Source organism: Heptranchias perlo, chromosome 11, assembly GCF_035084215.1.
Source record: "Heptranchias perlo isolate sHepPer1 chromosome 11, sHepPer1.hap1, whole genome shotgun sequence".
In the NCBI taxonomy this organism is placed as follows: Eukaryota; Metazoa; Chordata; class Chondrichthyes; order Hexanchiformes; family Hexanchidae; genus Heptranchias; species Heptranchias perlo.
In genome coordinates, this window is record NC_090335.1 from 28,686,438 (window position 1) to 28,709,669 (window position 23,232).

Consider the following 23,232-nt stretch of genomic DNA (forward strand, 5'->3'; position numbering starts at 1 on the left):
CATCAACTTGCGCAGCGGGCGGACTGCGCACCCGCATCACAGGCTATCAGCTGGAGGAGCGCTATTTAAAGGGGCAGTCCTCCAATGCTGCACCTGCAACAAACAACCAAAAGTACAGAATGGAGCAGACCAGGGAAAAGGCTGCTCCCAGATTTACTGATGCCTCACTCCAGGTCCTACTAGATGGGGTGGAGGAGGTGGAGGGATATTTTCTACCCGGCGGACAGAAGTGGCCTGCCTCTACCACCAAGAAGGCCTGGCTTGAGGTGGCAGAGGAGGTCACCAGCAGCAGCAACATCTCCCGCACATGGATCCAGAGCAGGAAACGCTTCAGTGACCTAACTAGGTCAGCCAAAGTGAGTACACTTACTCATTCTCCTACACTCCGTCTTCCACATCACCGCCCCCACCCCACAACTCCTTCTGTACTGCCAACACTACTCTATCACATCACTCCTCACACCCACGCAAACCTCATCCTCAACTTACCTGCACTTACTCACCTCCCCAGTACTCATCCCACCACTACCACTCAATCCAATCCTCATACAATGTCATGGCTCTGTCTCATACTCACCCTCTGATGCATTTCTTTCACGGTCAGCCTCACCCAAACCAATGCATTCAGCGGTTGGCCATGTCACCATCCCTCACTCACGCCTTTCTACTTTCTCCCCTTATAGGAGAAGAGAGCCCAGAATGCACGGGAGAGGGCGAAGACCGGAGGGGGGCCGTAACATCTGGTCCTCCTCATGGATGCGGAGCAGGAGGCTCATGAACTAAGCCACACCCTCGTGTGCCTGTACGTCGGGGACGCCGAGACTGCCACCCGACAAACGGCTGGTGACAGAACTTTAACATTCAGCAGTCACAATAGCAAATGATGTCTTGCCATCTTCAGCACCTCAACATCTGTCATCATGCTTAATATTGCCTTCTGTTTTCTTACAGGGCCTTCAGCGACCGTCGTTGACGGAGGAGCGCGATTCCTCATAGGGCCTGCCGGCCTCTGAGGGGGCACCATCACATCTGAGTGAGCAATCCACCAGCGCAGATACACACACCTCGGTGGATCCCTGTCCACAGTTAGTTGGGGTCGCACATGGTGAGTCACCACACCCGTGAGCACGAGCAGACACTGGTGGCAGGGGCAGCTGTGCAGAGTCTGCGTCGGTGGGAGCACTCTTCTCCAGGCTCTGCTCAGCTGGACACAGATACTGAACCCTGGAGGCCATCCTTTAAAAGGAGAATGATCGAGGGGCAGCAGCATAATTGCAAGGTGCTGGAACAGGTGCCATGCGCACTCTCCACAATCGCGCAGAGGATGGAGGAGTCCAACTCCTGCATGAGTGGAATGGTGGCACAGGTACAGGAAGGAATTTCTGAGATACTGTCACAGGGACGTGACAGCATCTCTGAGATAGTGTCGCGGGTAAGTGCGGGAACGTCTGCGATGGAGGGAAGGCTAACCTCCATCGAGCTTCAAGCACGGCTCACCAATGAGTCCATTGAGGCCCTGACAACGGCCCTTCAGGCTCAGGGTGAGCAACTTTCCGCCACTTTAGACAGGCAGGCAGATACTCTGGCACTGGCCTTACAAGGCTTCACACATGTCCTCATGTCTGTCGTCCAGCAAGGTGGTAGGAGTGATGTGGGCCTGGCCCAGGAAAGGGATGATGGCGAAAGGGGACATGGAAGTGGGAACGCCGCTCAAAGTGCTCCCACGTCTCACCCGTTGTCCCCCTCTCAATCAGTACCCGCAATGCTGCCTCCTCTCCAGGTGGCCGAGTCTGTCCCTGCACAGGTGCAGGTGGAGCAGTCTTTGAAGGGGCCCTCACTGGCACCGAAACCCAGAGGGTGTCGGCCCAAAGCATCTAATCGGTCAGGGCATGAACAAGAGCAACCTACCACTACCTCTGCTGCAGCCACATGGAAAACACCACATAGGAATACTCGTAAGCGTACGGCGAAGGTTTTGTTGAGCACAAAGGGGATGCACAAGGGTGTTTGACGGTTTGTCATGTTTTTTATTTATATTTGATTTTTGTTAATGGCACATTAAATATAATTATTGTCACCACTACTGCCATGTCTTGGCCATCCTTGACTGGCTTGTGTAATAAGTCCCTTTCATGAGGTTCACCATGAACACCCACACTTGATGCCACCTATTGGGTCACTCTACAGTGGGTGTATGTGTAGTTGCACGACTATTTTGTGCAGGGGAGGGGGAGGGGGCTGGTGTGGCCGCTCCTCTGTCCAGATGGTGAGGACTGGACTCTTCACACTGTCTGATGTTAGGAGAACTGTTCACATATCAATGATTTCCTGGCCTCACGAGCAGCCAGGTGAGCCGCTGTTCTGCCCATGGGTTGCTCCTCCTCCTCTTCCACAATATGGGTGGCAGATGTGGATGGGGCCTCCTCCTGCGGCACCCCTCTCTGTTGTGTGTCCTGTTGTGCAGGGCACAATACACGATTATAATGCATCCCACTCAGTCTGGTACGTATTGAAGCGCTCCCCCAGAACGATCAAGGCACCTGAAGCGCATCTTGAGCAGCCCTACAGCATGCTCAACTGCACACCTGGTAGCGATGTGGCTGTTGTTATTTCGACGCTGTTGCTCGGTGGTGGGTTTCCTCAGAGGTGTCATGAGCCACGTGTGCAGGGGGTATCCCTTGCGGGTGTTCGGTGGGTGGAATAGGGGTGGGTGTTGGACTCCCGGAGGATGAAGGAATTGTGGCAACTGCCAGGGTATCTTGCGCACATGTGAAGGAATCTCTTGCGGGGGTCACAGATGAGCTGAGTGTTGCTGGAGTGATAGCCCTTCCTGTTGATGATCAGTCCTGGCTCTTGTGGAGGTGCTCGTATTGGGTGTAATCGATTACACCCTGCACCCGTGGGAAGCCAGCCACAGCGTGGAATCCCACTGCCCTCTCTGTCTGACTGAGGTCATCCATGGGGAAGTTGATATAGTGCGAGGCCCTGCGAAACAAGCAGTCGGTGACCTGCCTTATGCACTTGTGTGAAGACGACTGAGAGACCCTGGCGATGTCCCCGGAGGCACCCTGGAACGATCCGGAGGCGAAGAAATTGAGGGCAGTGGGTGACTTTGACAGCGACAGGTAAGATGATGCTGCTCGGGCCAGCCGGGAGCAGCTCGGCATGAAGGAGGCTGCAGATGTCCGCAACTACCTGGCAACTCCGTATGCACTGCTCCTCGGAGAGATCCAGGAAGCTGAGCCTCGGTCTGTAGACCCTGTGGCGAGGGTAGTGCCTCCTGCGACGCCGCTCTATCTGTTGTTGCCCTCTGTGCTCTTGTGCAGGAGCTTGTGGCGCAGCACTGTGTTGTAGAGCTTCACGTGGCGGAGGTGGACAGCCTGCCTGGCGAGGCTGGTGATATTGCTCGTCCTCGGATGTAGTGATGAATGCAGCTACAGCGCCCCCACCAATCCTGACGGTGTGAGTTTGAGGGGGTCCACAAAGTAGGTAAATATGTTTGCACAGCAGAGTTTAGGGTATAAATTAAGAATTTTGAGTGGAAAGACAAAGGTGTTGCAGCCAAAACTTTGTCTGAAGTGACAGAGTGCCCTGCTGCAATACATGAGGTTTTCCCCCCACCTGTCAAATAATCCTTTGCATCTCCCACTGGCTGCTGGCTGAAACACATCTGCTCCAACAGGGAGTGTTTCCCACAGCACGGGAAACACGCTGAGGATCCTTCAAAATTGCACCCCTACCAAAATCTCCACTTGATGAGGTCTGTCAAGTACCTCAAGTATCTAAATAACAATGTAACGTAGCATCCCGCCAGCTTTAATTGCCGGTGGGAGTCCTGCATGTGAGAGCTGCGCACGCACCCGATCGTGTCACTGGGGAGCCCGGAAGTCAGCGGGTTGGAGCCAGGCTCCAAACCCGCTCCAGGATTCCGCCATTTTCGGAGCCCCCCGCCCCCGCTCAGCCATCCAAAAATCGGCCCGTATACCTCTATTTATAAAGCCATGGATCCCATAAGCCTTTTTAACAGCCTTCTCAACTTGTCCTGCCACCTTCAAAGATTTGTGTACGTACACCTCCAGGTCTCTCTGTTCCTGCACCCCCTTTAAAATTGTACCATTTAACTTATATTGCCTCTCCTCATTCTTCCTACCAAAATGTATCGCTTCACACTTCTCTGCGTTAAATTTCATCTGCCACATGTCTGTCCATTTTACCAATCTGTCTATGTCCTCCTGAAGTCTATTACCATCCTCCTCATTGTTTATTACATTTCAGAGTTTTGTGTCATCTGCAAACTTTGAAATTATGCCTATATACCCAAGCCCAGGTCATTAATACATAATCAAAAAGAGCAGGGGCCCTAATATCGACCTCATGGGAACACCGCTGTATACTTCCCTCCATTCTGAAAAACAGACATTCACCATTACTCTCTGCTTTCTGTCTCTTAGCCAATTTCATATCCACACTGCCGCTGTCCCTTTAATCACATGAGCTTTAATTCTGCTAACAACTCTATTAGGTGGTATTTTACTAAACGCCTTTTGAAAGTCCATACACACATCAACCGCCCTACCCTCATCAACCCTTACCGTTACTTCATCGAAGAACGCAATCAAGTTAATCAAACACAATTTGACACAGTACCTGTTTGTCAATTCAACACTCAGGGAATTCATGCACTACTTCTCTTCCTTGCGGCTCTTCCTGCTCCCGATGGATAGTCACCCACTTCCCTTCCTCACTAAGTGCTCTATCTGTGGATGACCAGTTCCTGGAGCATTCCAGGAGCCCTTCAACCTCTCATTTATGATAAGAGTGCTCCCAGCTGCTACTCAAGCTCAGAAACTTTGAGCCCAAGCACAATCAGAGACACTTCCTGCAAGTAGTCATCTGGAAACACAAAGCATCCAAGACCTCCCACATCACACAGATACCACATATTACAGGCTTCATCTGTCCCTGATATTAAGTTAAACTGTTTTCTGTTAAAAGTTTAATTAATTCAAACATCACAACTTAACAATTTAACCCCTTTAACTAGGCGAACTAAAGGCTAAACTACGGAGGTTAAACTCCACACTGTACTGGCTCTTCCCACTCCACTGGTCTCTCATTGCTCAAAATTAAATTGGGGCATTTAAAATGCAGGCAGAGTGAATTGAATACGGGGTGGGGTGGGGTGGGGTGGGGTGGGGTGGGGTGGGGTGGGACTAGCTGGATTGCTCTTACGTAGAGCCAGCGTAGACTCGATGGGCCAAATGGCCTCCTTCCATGCTGTAATCTTTCTATGATTCTACGAATGAGCTTTATTCGGTCAAATGACCGTTTCTCATCATGTTCTTAAATAATTAACATGCTTTTGATGAACTGTGAACAGTTCTGCAACAGCAAATTAATTAAAATAATTCTCCTTCAAAAGCATGTCCAATAAGCAATTGTGCTTAATGTAAAGAAGAAAGAACATACATTTATTTTCATATCCTTGGAATGTCCCAAAGCATTTCACAGCCAATTAATTACTTTTGAAGTGTCTTCATTGTTGTAGACAAATGCGGCAACCAATTTGCACACAGCAAGGTCCCAGAAACAGCAATGAAAAAAATGACCAGATAATCTGTTTTAGTAGTGTTGGTTGAGGGATAGGTGTTGGCCAGGACACTGGAGGAACTCCCTGACTCTTAGAATAGTACTGTGAGATCTTTTACATCTGCCTGAGCAGGACTCGGTTTAACATCTGTCCAAAAGACGGTACCCTCTGACAGTGCAGCACTCCCTCAGTACTGCACTGACGTGTCAGCCTAAGTTACATGCTCAAGCCTCTGGAGAGAAACCTGAACCCACAACCTTCTGACTCAGAGGTGGGAATGCTAGCACTGAGCCAGATGCATAAATCTCTTAATTTCAGGTAAATTCACACAAAATCTGATGGCACTATTTGAGACGAGGATATTACACTAGTAACAGCCAATTCAACCATCTTTCAGGTCAGGTACAACAAATAAATCCAAGGTAAAGTTCCCTATGCTCTAAATCATGCAAGTGGACAGGCAATCTATTCTTAAGTCTTCTCTGAACTGAATTGCTTTCCAGTACATTTAATTTATGGAGTATTGGGTTGATTGAGAGTTATCAGTTTGGGAAAATTTACATGTAGATTACTCAAGTCTCATATCCAAGTCCTCTCGAGTTCTGAGTGCACTGAGACATTACTTTTCAGGCAACGATAAGGGTCTGAAAACATCCAATTTAATACTTAAATATATGGTTTGTGAAATTATTAACACAATATACCCCTCAGGTAAAAAACTGCTTTTTTAGTACAATGAAAATACATTTACAATCAATGGATCCAGTAATTTATGGCATTTTATCGCACTGTAATAGGAAAAAAAATGAAATTTGGTTTCTACGAAAGGACATTTTGTATTTAAATGCACCATAAGCTACATATTCTAAGAATGCATTTGAAGGATCTGTAAATGAACAGTAACAAAATTTATAGACATAAACTTCACTCAAAATTCTTAACCCTGTTTACACAAGTGTTCAGAACAATTCTAGTACTGCTTAATCTTAGTACAGAGATAGTGCTGCTTTGTCTATATCACTGAGTCAGAAAAATTATAGTTTCCATGAAAACACACATGTGTCAACTTCCCACAATACTATATTTCCAGGACTATAGCCAATAAACAGAAAATATAGCGTCAACTGATAAATGGGAGTGAAGATTTACCCTAGATGCTATGACAATGCTAATAAGATCAAATAGATTAATGTACTAATAAAGCTATGGTTATTAATTCAATAATTAATCCTCAGAATTTACTGAATGGGCTGTTGGTGTGCGCACACTCAACTGTGATAATACAACAGACTTACCTTACATGCTTCACCAGTCTCAAGTGATACAGTGAGCCTCTCTTTATCATGGCTAGGTTCAGCATGGTTGTTTAACATTTCTGTCCAGAAGTAAAAAAGTAAATATATAATGAGTACAACAAATCATAACAACTCATTAATGATTAAAGTTGTACAAAGCAAATAAAGGCTTGGATCATTTTAAAGTTGCATGTGAATACCTGATTTTTAGTTAATCTTAGGGTGTCAGCAGAGAACTTCAACAGTTTTGAATGGACAGAAAACATTTTCAGGTAATAATAAATATCTTGCAATTATTCCCATGCTACCAATACATTGTGCAGTATTCACAGATCAGCTCAAACCATAGATGCAAAGCTTTTGTCAACTGATAATAGGACAGGTTTAGGGTAACAGGATTACTGCTACAAAATCCATTAAAGCTGTAAACTTTATATCTGCTATTTTGTTCACTTTTAACAATTGTGGGAGTCTAAAAGGACATCAACAACAGCTGGTAGAGATCACTTTACCAAGCTCTCTGTAATTATTTAAAGAGTGATAACAGCTGGTAGAGATCACAGCATCAAGCCCCCTTTAATTATTTTTTAAAAGTGCTAACTATTAAAGACCCACAAGAAACATGGGGGTTGCAGTTAATGCTATTTGTGAGCGCTGATTCACTTACAACATTTTTCCATTTATTTTGCTCTCCATTTAGTCAGTTTTTCTTTATTTTTCTGCTGCCCTGCCTCACTAACAGCTTCCTGTGTTTTTTTGCCACGGTAAAACTAGATTATTGAGCAAAGACAAAGAGGGGTGGTTCCAGTTGGTTCTGAAATGTGAAGTGAAAACAAATGACACTTCAGCAGTGCAACCACTGCAGCAGTTAAGGAAGAACTAGGAAAACACAGAATAGATTTTCTTCTCTGTGCACCGCAAGTCTTCTATGCAAAAGAGGAGACAGCCGCACACATTTTTGGCTCAGGAGAACTCCAGGTACAGGCCCACTCCGGGCTGAGCCTTGCACCTAAAAGCGGGAGGCAAATTTGACTGCAGCTGCAGGGCTGAGCACTGTGCTCCAGGCCTCCAAGATTGGAACCTTCTGACTGTTGATGGAGTCCAGTAACCAGAAGGCCCCTGGCTGGCTTGAATCTCAAGTTGGGGGGGACGGGGGAGGTCAAATTAAATCTCCCCTCTTTCTATAGGATCTTTGGCCTGTCCTCAGGATCCCTGTTCCAGTACAGCTACAACACTGGCATCTACCCAACAATGTGGAAAATTGACCAGGTATGTCCTGTCCACAAAAAGCAGGACAAATACAATCCGGCCAATTTCCACCCCATCAGTCTACTCTCAATCATCAGCAAAGTGATGGAAGGTGTCCTCGACAGTACTATCAAGCGGCACTTACTCACCAATAACCTGCTTACCGATGCTCAATTTGGGTTCCGCCAGGACCACTCGGCTCCAGACCTCATTACAGCCTTGGTCCAAACACAGACAAAAGAGCTGAAATCCAGAGGTGAGGTGAGAGTAACTGCCCTTGACATCAAGGCAGCATTTGACCAAGTGTGGCACCAAGAAGCCCTAGTAAAATTGAAGTCAATGGGAATCAGGGGGAAAACTCTCCAGTGGCTGGAATCATACCTACCACAAAGGAAGATGGTAGTGGTTGTTGGAGGCCAATCATCTCATCCCCGGGACATTGCTGCACGAATTCCTCAGGGCAGTGTCCTCGGCTCAACCATCTTCAGCTGCTTCATCAATGACCTTCCCTCCATCATAAGGTCAGAAATGGGGATGTTCGCTGATGATTGCACAGTGTTCAGTTCCATTCGCAACCCCTCAGATAATGAAGCAGTCCGAGCCCGCACGCAGCAAGACCTGGACAACATCCAGGCTTGGGCTAATAAGTGGCAAGTAACATTCGCGCCAGATAAGTGCCAGGCAATGACTCCAACAAGAGAGAGTCTAACCACCTCCCCTTGACATTCAACGGCATTACCATTACCAAATCCCCCACCATCAACAGCCTGGGGGTCACCATTGACCAGAAACTTAACTGGACCAGCCACATAAATACTGTGGCTACAAGAGCAGGTCAGAGGCTGGGTATTCTGTAGCGAGTGACTCACCTCCCGACTCCCCAAAGCCTTTCCACTATCTACAAGGCACAAGTCAGGAGTGTGATGGAATACTCTCCACTTGCCTGGATAAGCGCAGCTCCAACAACACTCAAGAAACTCGACACCATCCAGGACAAAGCAGCCCGCTTGATTGGAACCCCATCCACCACCGGCGCACTGTGGCTGCAGTGTGTACCATCCACAGGATGCACTGCAGCAACTCGCAAAGGCTTCTTCGACAGCACCTCCCAAACCCGCGACCTCTACCACCTAGAAGGACAAAAGCAGTAGGTACATGGGAACAACACCACCTGCACGTTCCCCTCCAAGTCACACACCATCCCGACTTGGAAATATATCGCCGTTCTTCATCGTCGCTGGGTCAAAATCCTGGAACTCCCTTCCTAACAGCACAGTGGGAGAAGCTTCACCACACGGACTGCAGCGGTTCAAGAAGGTGGCTCACCACCACCTTCTCAAGGGCAATTAGGGATGGGCAATAAATGCTGGACTTACCAGCGACGCCCACATCCCATGAACGAATAAAAAAAAGACCCTGTGATCAGTGTGGCTCCAGGGCAGGCCAAAGCACCAGGTTTCACTGGGCACCCAACGAGAAGATGAGGTGGAAGCCAGGGAACAAACACCTCACCTCATTAAAATAACAATGCCAGGCTTGCATCTACTATAGGCACAGGCCCAGTTGCGTCCTGTGGAAGTCTCAGCAAATCCTGATCAGACACAATGGGGAACGTTATGGGTCTTTGTCACTTTTTCCTCTGGCCCACATCTGGGGAACATTGATTCCCAATTGCACTCTTATTAATCAGCAATGAGGATCATTTATATTTTTATCTTAACAGCTCCCCTCAACTCACAGAACGACGTCTAATTGATCATTTTTGAATTTTAAAAAAGTCAAGAGCAAAATAATTATAATAAGATTTAAAAAGGACTTTGCTCAAATTAAATGGAAGGAAAAATTGGTAAATAGAACCATTGGTGTTAAATGGGAAATATTCAAATACAAGATGGAAAAGTTACAAATTAAGTATATTATGGAAAAAAATATTTAGCACTTACAGGCAGATAATAAAAATGAAAGCCAGGACAAAAAAGTGAGATGAGAAATGTTAAAAGAGATTCTGAGAGAAAATTAGCAAAAAATAAAGAGCTTTTTATAGGCAAATCAGTAGGAAGAGGATAGTCAAGGTAGGGTTAGAGTTGCTGCAAGGTGAAGGATAGAAGCTCATAGTCAAGAGTGAGGGAATGAAGGGATACTAATTAACTACCTTGCCTCAATTTTCACAGAGGTGGATATTTGGAAAGTAGAACAATTCAATGGAGCTTACTATTCAACAAGAAATATTGCAAAGGAAGTTACACAAGCTTATGGTAGACAAATCACCAGAACCTGATGGTTTACATCAAAGGTCCTGAAGGAAGCTAGGGAAGAAATAGTGAAGGATCTGACTATAATTTTCCAAAACTCTAAGGAAAGGAATATCATGCCAGACTACTGAAGAGTAGCAAATGTGATTCGCCATTACAAAAAAGACAAGGAAAGCTGGGAAATCATAGACTAGTTTGTATTACTTCAGTTGTTGGCAAACTACAACAATTTATAATCTGGGATGAAATTATTAAGCACTTGGAGAAACGCGAGTTAATCAGAACCAGTAAACCAAGTCTTTTTGACCAACCTAATAGAAATCTTTGAAGAAATAACAGAGGATAGGTAAAGGCAATGTAGGGGATTGCCTTTACCTATCCTTTAAATGTTGTCCATATATGGACAACATTTAAACTCACTTCACTCCTACAGTTGCGCATTCAGGACATTGTTGCTTTAGAAGTCACCCAAAATACATCATAATTTTTTGGCTGCCGAGAATTTAACAAAACTTAACTTCTGATGATACACGTCTAAATTTTTGTGCTCCAGACTAAAATACTTTCAATCTTAACTCTAACCATCTTCACTTCTGCATAGATCAAAGTGCACTGTGGCTTGTAACAGAAGTCAATAGAAGTAACTTGCTGTTCAACTGATACTTGCATAGTAATACTTGCGGGTCTAGTTAAAACACTAAAGCCTCGATTTTAACTCGCGGTGGGAGTCGAGTAGCCAAGGGCCGAGGCAGGTGGCAAACCATCCCAATCTTGGCAGCAGGAGCCCCAGGAGATTTTAATTCCTGGGCCTCATCTCCATGCCTCAGTATGTCTCCCACCCGAAACCGGCGGGAAGCGACAGCAGGCCAGTGAGCGGGAACACAATATTAAGCAGCAGGAGTTCATCGCCGAGGACCAAAAGAACAGCACTCAGGTAAGTTACGGGAAGGGGTTCAAGAAGGCCTCACAATCGGGGATGGGAGGAAGCCTTGGGTAGGGACTGTTGTTAATAAATGTAAATAAATGCCCAACTTGCCTGATATAAAGCCTTGACAATTCAATCTCCAGGTTCTTTTTCCCCCAAAGTCTTTTGGTAAAAACAAAAAGTCTCAAGTCCGTCAGGATGAGGGGTACACTTTCTACTCTACAGGTCAATGCTTTTTGCACAGATTGCGTGCTGAGAAATTCTTCAAATCGCACATGCTCAGAATGCACAGATGTGGTTGAAAGTTGGCTTTGAATACAGTGAGGTAAAACTATCCTGTCAGAAGAAAATGATTCAATTTACCTATACAATAGCATTTTCCATTTTCTGTGATTAAAATGTGTCCAACTAGTTAAATTGTGATTCACAACCTTCATTAAAAAAAACTGCCTTCACAATTGCTTCATGAAACTCCAACTGGTATCCCTTTACAAAGTAAGGACAATATCTGCAGTAGCTAAATTAACTATTACCCCAGGCTCTTATTAGCTAAAACTTACACGTTACTGAAATGCTAGCATTATTAGTGTAATCTAAATTCTATTTAATGAACCATTCATCCTTAAGGTAATGCTAAGTTCAGTGAATAAAAAGCTGTGATATAGGTTTCCTTATTCTGCTTCAGGCAAAATAAGTACTATTTATTTTTTGAAGCCAATGGAAAGTGTCAGTCGTGTGCCTGAAAATGTAGTTAAACAAACTAGTTTTACTTACAGCCTTGTTTCTTAACCAGGTGGACATTGAGACTTCGTTAACAGAAACAAAATTTTAAATCTAATTTTCATGTGTGTGTGTGTGTGTGTGTGTGTGTGTGTCCCTCCGATTTCCCTTTATTCTGTTCCCTTTTAAATGCTATGCATCTGTAATTTTTTTCCAGTTCTGGTGATTGGTTGTACTTGAAACATTAACCTGTCAGTTCTGTCCAAAAAATGCTAATTGGCCTGCTTTGTGTTTCCTGCATTTATTTCAGATTTACAGTTTTTTGTTTTTTTTAATTTATATTGTTAGTCAGTGATCTCTTGAACAATGCTGTTGCACACATTATGTATGTTCGATTAAATAAATAGCCTATCATATAGTAAGTATCCTTTTCAATATGCCAGTACATTTAATATCAGAAGCATGAAACAGTAATGTAAATTCTTTTCATGGCAAAATGATGACTGCTGTATGTATTCTTGTAATAATGTCATTGGTTGGCTCCGCCTGCCCCCACATAGAATTGATGATAATCAAAGGAAAGCAAAATTCAGCCTTCTCTTGGTTGATGGAGTACAGTAGATCTGTTCATTGGAATCACACGTCTTGTACATTGTACAATATTTAAGGAACTTCATACTGGTATGAAATTGATGCTGGTTAATTGGGGAATCATCAGAACAAAGATGAACCGGTATAAAAACTGCATCCTAGACTTTATACAATTTTCATACCAGCATCTGCTCAACATAAAGGCAGAATGCTACTGTTATCGGTATTCAATTAAATCTCTGGTAATACAGATCCTGCCAATAACAAAGTTTTTTCCCTCCTCTCTTGATTATTACTCATGCAAGAATTGTTCAGAGCTTTATTGGAGCTCCAGTTTAAACAAAACAAGATCTGCTCTTAAAAAGCAAGCACCCACGATGAAGAAACTTTAGAAATAGTTAATTTATACACCACTAATCTTTGTTTTGTGTTTAAGACTATAAATGCATTTTCTAGTCATTCCTACAGTTAGGAAGTATAGCTTGCTGAATTACCTGTAAATGGCACAGCTACACATTTCACCACAAAATAGTTATATACAGTAAAATCTCAAGGATCAGTGAGAATTTTTGAGCATAGCAGCAGGAGTTGGGCTGCAAGCATTTTTTCTTCACTCACCTCCATTGTTCTGTTCCTGCCAGCAAAATCAGTTTGTGCTAGAATAGCTCATCTATTAGCTAATTTGGTGGCTCAAATCTCCCTCACACACCTAACCAATACCAGATCCAAAATAGTCAGCTAAAAATGTTGTTCAACGCTGACCACTGATCCCTGCTACAGAGCTGAGCACTAAAAGTAGCATGCACTCACCTCCAGCGATCCCAGCAGTAGCCCCTGCTTTTAAATCAACACATGTCCCTCTACCAGGAATAGAGTGTTTAGTACACCTCTGTGGCTGGAGGGGAGAGAGGAAGGACAGCGTATGGTTGGTGCCAATGTAGCATTTTGGCTGGCTCTCTTGGGCCTGTGACAGATCCCACAGCTGAATTTGTGGTGTGGTACGTGAGAGAGCTTTGATCTAGCAGATCATCTGTTCCAGCGCTACCTCTACCTTATCCTGCCAGTAAGAACAAAGCAACAAAATGGAATGCTGCTGGAGATGGCCAAGATAGATGAGTACGGAGAGGCAGCACATTCAAAATTCAAATGCAATAACCAGCAGTATACCCCTTGGGCACTCGTTTATCTGCCAATTTACATTACCCACCAGAGGTTCCCTTCCATAGAATTTTTCTTTATTATTCTTTGGGATGTAGGCATCGCAGGCAATGCCAGCATTTATTGTCAATCCCTAGTTGCTCTTGAGACATTGGTGATGGGTCTTCTTCTTGAACTGCTTCAGTCCATGTTGTGAAGGTACTCCCACAATGTTGTTAGGTAGGGAGTTCCAGGATTTTGATCAGCAACAATGAAGGAACGGTGATATATGTCCAAATCAGGATGGTGTTTGACTTGGAGGGAATTTGGAGGTGATACTGTTCCTATGCACCTGCTGCCCTCATCCTTCTAGATGATAGAGAACGCGGGTTTTGGAGGTGCTGCCGAAGAAGCCTTGGTGACTTGCTGCAGTGCATCCTGTAGATAATACATACTGCAGCCATGGTACATTGGTGGTGGAGGGAGCGGATGTTTAAAGCTGGATGATGTCGAGCTTCGAGTGTTTTTGCAGCTGCTCCATGCAAGTGGAGAGTATTTCATCACACCCCTGACTTGTGCCTTGTAGATGGTGGAAAGGGTTCGGGGAATCAAGAGGTGAGCCACTCGTCGCAGAATACCCAGCCTCTGACCTGCTCTAATAGCCACAGTATTTATGTGGCTATTTCAGTTGCGTTTTTCGTCAATGGTGACCCCCAGGATGTTGATGGTGGGGACTGGCCAATGGTGATACCAATGAATGTCAAAGGGAGGTAGTTAAGACTCTCTCTTGTTGGAGATGGGCATTGCCTGGCACTTGTGTGGCACGAATGTTACTTGCCACTTATCAGTATAAGCCTGGATGTTGTCGACATCTTGCAGCATGCGGACACGGGCTGCTTCATTACCTGAGGAATTGCTAATGGAGCCGAACACCATGCAATCTTCAGCAAACAGCCTTACGTCTAATGTTATGATGGCTGGAAGATCATTGATGAAGCAGCTGAAGATAGTTGAGCCTAGGACATGGCCCTAATGAACTCCTGCAGTGGTGTCCTAGGGCTGAGGTGATTGACCTCCAACAACCACAACCATCTTCCTTTGTGCTAGGTATGACTCCAGACATTGGAGAATTTTCCCCCTGATCCTCATTGACTTTAGTTTTACCAGGGCTCCTTGGTGTCGCACTTGGTCGATTGTTGCCTTGATGTCAAGGGCAGTCACTCTCTCCTCAACTCATAGAATGTCACAGTTCAGAAACAGGCCATTTGGTCCATCGACTTTGTGCTGATGTGTCACCTAATCTAATCCCACTTTCCTGCTTGTTCCCTGTGCTCTTTAATATTCCTCTTTTTGAAGTAACCATCCAATACTACTTTTTAAATATTTATACAGACGCTGCTTCAACAACAGTTTATGACAGAATTCCACATTCTAACCATCATCTATATAAAATTATTTCTAACCTCCCCATTATGGTAGATAATTAAAGTTCCACTGCACATATATATTTTTCATTTAAAAATAGATTATAAAAATGGGGAGTAATAATAAAGAAAACATTCAAAATAGTTTTCTGAAAAAAGTTATTTATTTAGTTACTTATTTCTCTCCACTGCAAAAACACAGTTCGAGATTGTTAACAGCAACAGACGGTGACATTTCAGGACTTAATTTGATGTTACAAAGCCAATATAACAAACACCAGCACTATCAGAACATCATGAAGAAAATGTTAAAAAGTGAATCAAGTAAAAGGATAGAAAAAAACTGCAGCCATTGGAAGGTAAGTGAATAATAATCTGGGTTAGGTTAAAATTACGCCCCAACCCAGCGGAAAACTGGCATGATAAGATCGGCTGCCCGTTTTACACCTCACCCAGTTTTACTTCCCACTGAAGTAAAATCAGGTGGGGTGTAAAATAGGTGGCCGATCCAAACCCGTCAGCGTCTCACGGTTTAGATTAAAATTACCCCCTTGGTATTTCATTATTTTACTACCTTGAAAAATCTAAGTACAATCCTATGCATAATGAATTTTTGAAATAGTAATGGTAGCCCCTACCTTGATGGCTGGAAACAAATCCACTGTCACCCAATGCATCCATTGCTCCCATCCGTCGAAGAGGTGAGAGGCATACATGCCCATCTACTGGCTGACCATATGTTCGTACAGTGAGAGAAAGTGAAGGCGCAGACAGGATAGTCTTCAAGTCAGATACAACCAGATCTTTAGCTTTCATTTTATTAATCTCCAAAACTTCATCACCTATTTTTAGACCTGAATGCAGAAGCCAGAGAAAATATGCATTAAGAATTTACAATTCAAAAAGTAACACTTGTCTTCCATCAGTTTAATTATATCTTTTTAAATTTACCCATTTAAAAACAAAATTCCTATTTTAGGTTCTTCCCCCATGATGCATTTTTGACGACTATAAGAGCAAGTAATCAGTTCACAAAGCCCGAGGGAGGCAGATATGACAGCAGCCTGGAGTGAATCACTCACAAATTTCCCCTTATTTGGAAAAGAGCCTAACCTTCTCTCAATGCTTTTCACTGACAGCATTGCCAAGATCAGGAACTCAACTCTATGAAAAATGTAGGACAAATATTTAGCTTCTTCTTACCACTCATGTTGAGTGTTAGAGTGTATAGGATGTAAATAGAGAAGTGGCTCAAACAGAGTTTTTTGGATTGAGCTGAGGAATAACAAGGGATCAGTCACAATACTGGGGTTATATTATATACTGCTGAAGAGCAGAAAGGAAATTGAGAATGAAATTTGTAGACTAATTGGAGAGATGTGGATTAACAATAGAGTTATAACTGTACGTGATTGTAATCATCTAAAAATAGACGGATAGGGAAAATGTTTGCAGTGAAAAGGGGGAGATATTTTGCAGGACTGTTTTCTCAAGTCAATGGGGGGAACAAAAAATTGGATAAAGCCTGTTATCGGGCATGGGTAGCGCGATCCGCTATTAGCCCATGCCCAATGGTCCCTACGCAGGCTGCACGTGAATTTCATGCTGCCTGCTAGTTAGCATGAAAGCTGCATGCAGCTCTTAGCAGCGCAGGTAGCGCTGGCTGCACGGAGAATGAGGAAGCCTGAAATGGGGCGTGCTCAGCACACGTCATCGGCAGCCTGCACCTCTTAAAGGTGCAGGTGCACATTTTAAATGGGACATTTACAGTCCACTGGGAGGAGGGAAAGATGGCTGGAAGGATGGCAGGACCAGCGAGACAGCGGGCTTTATGCTTCTCCGATGATGCACTCGAGGCCCTGGTGGAGGGGGTGGACAAAAGGAGGGTGGCAGAAGACCCTCCACACATCAGCTCCACAGGCATTGGGAGGCTGTGGCCCAGGAAGTGAACGCCAGGAGCAGCGCATCAGGCACGTGGGTGCAGCGCCAAAAGAAGTTCAATGATTTGACACGAGTGGTCAAGGTGAGAGAATGCAAGTGTCAGTGGCACATCCTGCCAACTGCACCACTGCTCCACGCATCACATCCCCCGTCACCCACTAACCAACAAACACTGCCCATCCTTACGCAATACTGCACTTGGCATGTTGCATCTCAGCCGCACATAGTACCACACTTGCAGGCCACACAACCACCACTCACAGGTCACACACACTGGCAGCTCTTCGATGATGACAGGCACATCACCGAGACATCTTGCAGGATACTCACTGACACACTGCCCTCTGTCTTGCAGGAAAAGGTGGCGCATACCAGCCGGCAGCAGAAGAGACCGGAGGGTGGACGGGCACGCCTACATGTTCTCACCCCCTTGGAGGAGACTGTGCTTCGGATCATTGGGCAGGCCGTCGTTGCAGCTGTGACAACATGCCGCGCTGGAGGTCCCGTGAAGGGGGGCTCTGCATATCTAATGCTCCTTCTCGTTTCCCACATCTCCCTCCTCCCATAATCTTTACTGACTCACGTGCTGCAGGTGTTGTCAGCACGCACGTCTTACTTGCTCCTCTCCCTGTTCCACAACTCAACCTGTTTCCCTTGGTCATTGCAGATACCAAAGAACACGTGGCAACACCGTCCAAGGAGGAGGAAGGGGACACTAAAGGCACACTGTCACTCAATCTGACACTCGCATCCACCAGCTAAGAGACGACACTGCGCGTCCTTCAGAGGTTAGGTTAAAGGAGGGATCTGCACGTGGTGAGACACTGGGCACAAGTGCGCAGGAGATGGGGCAGGGGGACCGGATACCACAGGTGCCAGTTCACCAGAGGGCGAGGTCACTCACTAGTTCTGCTGCAAAGGAGTCAGGTGAGGACTTCGATGGGCCGGGCTACATAAGATGGCTGATGGGCGTACACCAACAAATGCTTGGGGCACTGGAAAGCCTGCGCACAATGTCAAGGAGCAAGGAGGAGTCCAGCTCCAACTTGGCACAGGGCTTTGCGCAGAGCTTGGAGCCCATCTTTTCCAACATGGAACGGGTGGTCACCTCCATCATCGCACCTGTGGAACCCACCATGATGCAGCGTCAGATGACTGAAGTCACAGCATCCATTGCAGCACAAACATCTGCCATCCAAGGTCTGACTGCTGCATTTGGAGCTCAGACTCCTGCCTTGGAAGCTCAGACTGCTGCTATTGTGGCTCTGGGGACCACTGCAGAACGGGGCTTCCAGGGCATCACAGCACTCCAGCTATCTGTTCTCGAGCTGATTACCAGGATTGCTGAGGCGCTGCCCTGGGAGAGTGGCAGTGGCGCCATGGCAGTCGGACCGGCTGTCCTCTCTCAGGACAACAGCATTCCTGCTCCCACCCCTGCCACTCCGCCAGTGCCCTTGTTGTTGCCTATCAGCCAGCCAGGCCAGACTGCTGCAGCCCATGCTGACATGGTGCTGTCTGAAGCCAGGCCCTCCCAGCCCAGAGCTGCTCAAGATCGTCCTCCAAGGCCACCAGCACGCTCCTCCATTGAAAGCCAGCAGCCTTCCACCACCCATACTCCAGCCACTGAGGATGCACCTCGTAGGAGCACAGGATAGGTAAAGGCACAAAAACAACAGGCACTAAGGAAATGCACACGGGTGAATAGTTCTGTTCTGTTTCCATCATTTTATTTGTTAATTGAATTTGCATTTGGTGGTGGTTTTAATTTGTAGGATGAGCTGAGGGGGAAACCAATGTGTAATCAGATGGAGGGCAAATTTGGTCATGTGGGAGCGGACAGGACAGTAGTGTAGGACTGTAGGTGAGTTCAAGGATGTATTTGACATTATTGATAGCGGGCACGGATCAGGTAAGCACGCAGAGCCCTTGCAGACAAGGCATGTGGTCCCTGTTGCACCTTTGCGTCTTCCTCTACTTCTTCCTCCGGTTCCTCCCCCTCCTCCGCCTCTTCCTCCTCCTCCTCCTCCTCCTCCATCTCTGGTTCAGGGTCTTCTCTGATCATTGATGGCAAGAGCTGGTCCCTCATGATGGTGAGATTGTGCAGCATGCAGCGAACCACCACAAATCTTCCCACCCGCTCAGCAGAGTACTGGAGGACTCCTTCAGGACGGTCCAGGCAGTGGAAGCGTTGTTTCAGGAGGCCTGTGGTGTGCTCCACGACACTGGCAGCATGGCTCTCATTGTAGGTCTGCTGAGCATGCAGGTTCCTGACTGGAGTCATGAGCCACAGCATGAGGCCCAATAGCCTACCTTTGACTTGCCAAGCTGGTTGAAATACAGCTGGCAGTTGGACTGCTGCATAACAAAGGCATCATGACTGCTCCCAGGGTAGCGGGCATCGACCTCCATGATTTGATGCGTGTGGTTGCACACCAGTTGCATGTTCAGGGAGTGGAAGCCCTTTCGGTTGACGAAGACGGCCGAGTTGATATGTGGGGCACGCAGGGCAATGTGCGTGCAGTCAATGGCACCCTATACCATGGGGAAGCCAGCAATGCGGCCGAACCCCCGTGCCTGCTCGTTCTGTTTGTCTCTGTCAAGAGGGAAGGTGATGACCCTGTTCCTGGTCTGTGACCTCCCTTATGCAGCAGTGCACTGCATACTGTGAGATGTTGCAAATGTCGCCAGCAGAGGCCTGAAATGATCCTGAGCTGTAGAAGTTCAGCGCCACAGTTACCTTCACAGTCACAGGCAATGCTGTCCTTGCCCTGCTCTGAGGCTGCAGTTGTGGCCGCACCAGTTGACAGATCTCAGTCACGGCTTCCTTGGTGAACCTCAGCTGTCAGATGCACTGCTCCTCGCTCATGTTGAGGTAAGAGAATTGGTCCCAGAAGGCCCTCACTGGATATGGCCTCCTGCTCAGTGCCCTGCGCCACCTCGTCCTCCCTCTCCTCGCAGCTTGACCTGCTGTGCGTGGCCTCTCTGCATGCTCCCAGTCGTGCTCAATGCCCAGCGGGAGCCCTAGCAGACCACCCATGGTTGCCAGGAATGTTGTTCAACCACGGTTGTAACTTTCCAAACCGTAAGGCAGTAGCTGCCAAACCAAACCACTCTCAAATGTACTCTAGGAACTCTCAGTAAGTATAGGGAGCTTAAAATACACTTCCTATTCCATCAGCAGCCAGAAGCAATAATTCAGCATCTAACCTGCAACACCTGCATGGTCCCTTTAAATAGCGCTGGTGGGGGGGCCGCCAGGCACTCTAAGACATGCTCAGTGTGCGTGGTTAAGACTGTGCGTTGTGTTGAGCGTTAAGGTCCAAAATGGTTTCTATCACTTTAAATCAGCATTGCACACTTATTGTACACATTTTGTCCCTACTTTACATGCTGCCAGCATTCGGTATTTGCGCATATGCTAATACCTATATCAAGATGGCATCCGGTGCACATCACACTGGAAACAAGTGTGCGCAGCCAAGACACCACCTTGGGACTTTGGGAGGCTGCGTATCACCGAAACAACGGGTGCTACAGGGCCCAATTTCTAGCCCACTATGTTGCCACTCCAACAAATAAAAACGAACTACTTGACTTGATTCTGTCTAATGAAGTGGAGCAAATAGGCAACCTAAAAGCAGGGGAACATTTGAGATACAGTAACACATGATAAGATTCAGTGAGAATAATAGAAAAGGGGAAAAAAATAGTCAAAGTCAGGGTACTTGATTGGAAAAAAAGCAAATCATAGTGAGATTATACCAGAGAATAGAAGTGTGGAAAATGTGACCCCTATCTTCAAAATAAAGGCGACAGGGATAAGGTGGGAAATCATAGACCAGATAGCCTTACTTCAGTTGTTGGTAAACTACGTGAGTCAATAATTTAGGATGAAATTACTAGGCACCTGGAGAAACAAGAGTTAATCATGGCCAGTCAGGACAAATTTCTAAAAACAGGTCTAATTGATCAATCTTATAGAATTCTTTGAAGACATAGAGTGGATAAATAAAGGAAATATAGTGGATGTGGTTTATAAGGATTTTCAAAAAAGAATTTAAGATATCATATAAGAGACCTATGGCAAATATAATGGCATATGGAATTAAGGGGATTTTCACCACGTGGATAGAGATGGTTGGAGGGAAGGAAACAAAGGGTAGTAAAAGGAAATTTTAAGAATGTAGCGAGCTGGAGTCACCTTTTTCAAAATTCACAATATTTTGATCAATCTAAAGTTTCTTGGTCTAGCTAAAGATTCTCATGAAAAAGATATAATACAGAAACTTTTCATGACGCAGCTCTACTTCCATCACATCATATTTAAATACAACGTGGAAGGAATCAGGCATTTTGAATCTAAGACAATGATTCCTGCTGGTAATGAAGATAAGCAAAAACATTTGGGCAGGAGATCATTTTTCTTTTCTTAAAGACAAACTTAAAATATCCTCGTTAACAGGACAGCGGCAAATGGCTCGAGCCCTGCTCTTGCCCAATGAAGGACAAAACTACAGCCCATTTCCTAATTCCCCCTCCCTTCAAAATAACTTTAGTTAATTGGAGCAGTGTTAAAATAGAAATTGGTTTGAGCAGCTCTTAATAACTTGCTCTAGCCTTAATTTACATGAAACATCCACCAGCACCCAATAAGCTCCGTGGTCACCTAGCAAGAACATGCAAATGAAGGGCTGCTGCCAATAATAGGACAGTACGTTCACAGCCATTTCATTAAAATGCCCTGTAACGTTTATATATATTCTTGCTTACTGTGATTTATGTGCTGTTTCTATGCCTCTACACAAGATAGTACTCTATGATTGGAAATATATATCTGGAACAAAGTGGATTGGGAAACATCAGAAGTAGTCACATTTAAACAGCTTGGGGCTGAATTTCCATGGGGTTTTCCCAGACCTAAATTGTGTTTATGCCATTTATGTAGGGTTTCTGAGAATCTTCCACCGAAGTCACGGCAGATGAACAGGAGAACACCCGAGAACTTCACCCCCATTATTTTTAGACAACATGCTATCAATGAATTGGAATTCATCCATTAAAGTCCTGAAAATATGGCTCTAGTTGCAATGTTGTTGTTCTCCAGCCTCTGTGCAAATGAATGGCTTGAATTCTTGCAGTTTTCATGATGAAACAATTTTGTTTTTTGATTCCATTGAACACTAAGCCGAGTACAAATTTCAATGACTATAAATTAGGATATCATAATGAGTTTCTGCTTCCAGTACTCCAAAGATAGCAGGCAATAGCATTCAGAACAAAAAGGCTCCATTCAGCCTTTGACCTCCAGGCAGTTTCACAGAAGCAATGGGGCTTGCATACTTCACTGTCTGTACTGTGCTCGACTGATATGCATTCTGAGCCGTATGATCCTACTTTTCAGGGAAAATCTGTTTCTAAAAGTTTGGAATTGGACACCACCCAAGTTTTTTGAATGAAATCAGTATTAGCTGTAAGTTGGAACTGAGGAAACTGTAGTTGTTGCAATTCGATTGGTGCCACCAATTTTCTTTTGAGCAGGAAAATTACATTTGTTGTTGAGCTCAAAAGGACAAGACTGAGCAGTATACAAGAGTCAAAACTAACAAAGAGACAGAACAAGCCTGCTGAAGATATCCTCACACTGCAACTACCAGACTTTCACCCACAGGACCACCATCACTCAGCCATTAATATGGGCCGGACCAATGATCACATCAGCCTTGGTGCTCAACCCTCAAGACAGACTTGGTCTCAACTAGTGGACTGGTTACTCGACTCTTCAAACCCTTATTCTAAGGGATTCTTTGCTTAGTTAAGTTCTCTGCCACCTATTCATGTAGTTTAAGCTTCCTTCTGTGACCACTTATGTGCTCATTTTTGATGCCAGCATGAATCTGAGCCCCTATCCCCTCCATTGGCCACATGACATACCTGCTTCCATTTTCTCAATCTTTTCTACCTTATGCTGTCTCTGCCTCCCATACACCTATTCACTCCATCCTTTTCTTTCAACAACACACCCCTAACAGTCAACTCTCCTACTAACCTCACCGTCTGCCCTGCCCCTGGCTCAAGTCTTGAGACCTCCCTCTCTTTGTGCCTTAGTATC

At 45.4% G+C, this 23,232-nt stretch overlaps 1 protein-coding gene across 3 annotated transcripts in view; it reads right to left on the reverse strand.

Moving 5' to 3' along the window:
* The window catches only part of LOC137327206 (rho guanine nucleotide exchange factor TIAM1-like), a 281,965-nt gene that overhangs the window by 83,952 nt on the left and 174,781 nt on the right, over nt 1-23,232 (reverse strand). For all 3 annotated transcript variants that reach the window (XM_067992769.1, XM_067992770.1, XM_067992771.1), the window contains 2 exons: nt 15,821-16,036; nt 6,886-6,965 (listed from right to left, as the gene is read on the reverse strand). In XM_067992769.1, the coding sequence (XP_067848870.1) occupies nt 6,886-6,965; nt 15,821-16,036 (296 nt within the window). The remainder of the gene's footprint in view (nt 1-6,885; nt 6,966-15,820; nt 16,037-23,232) is intronic.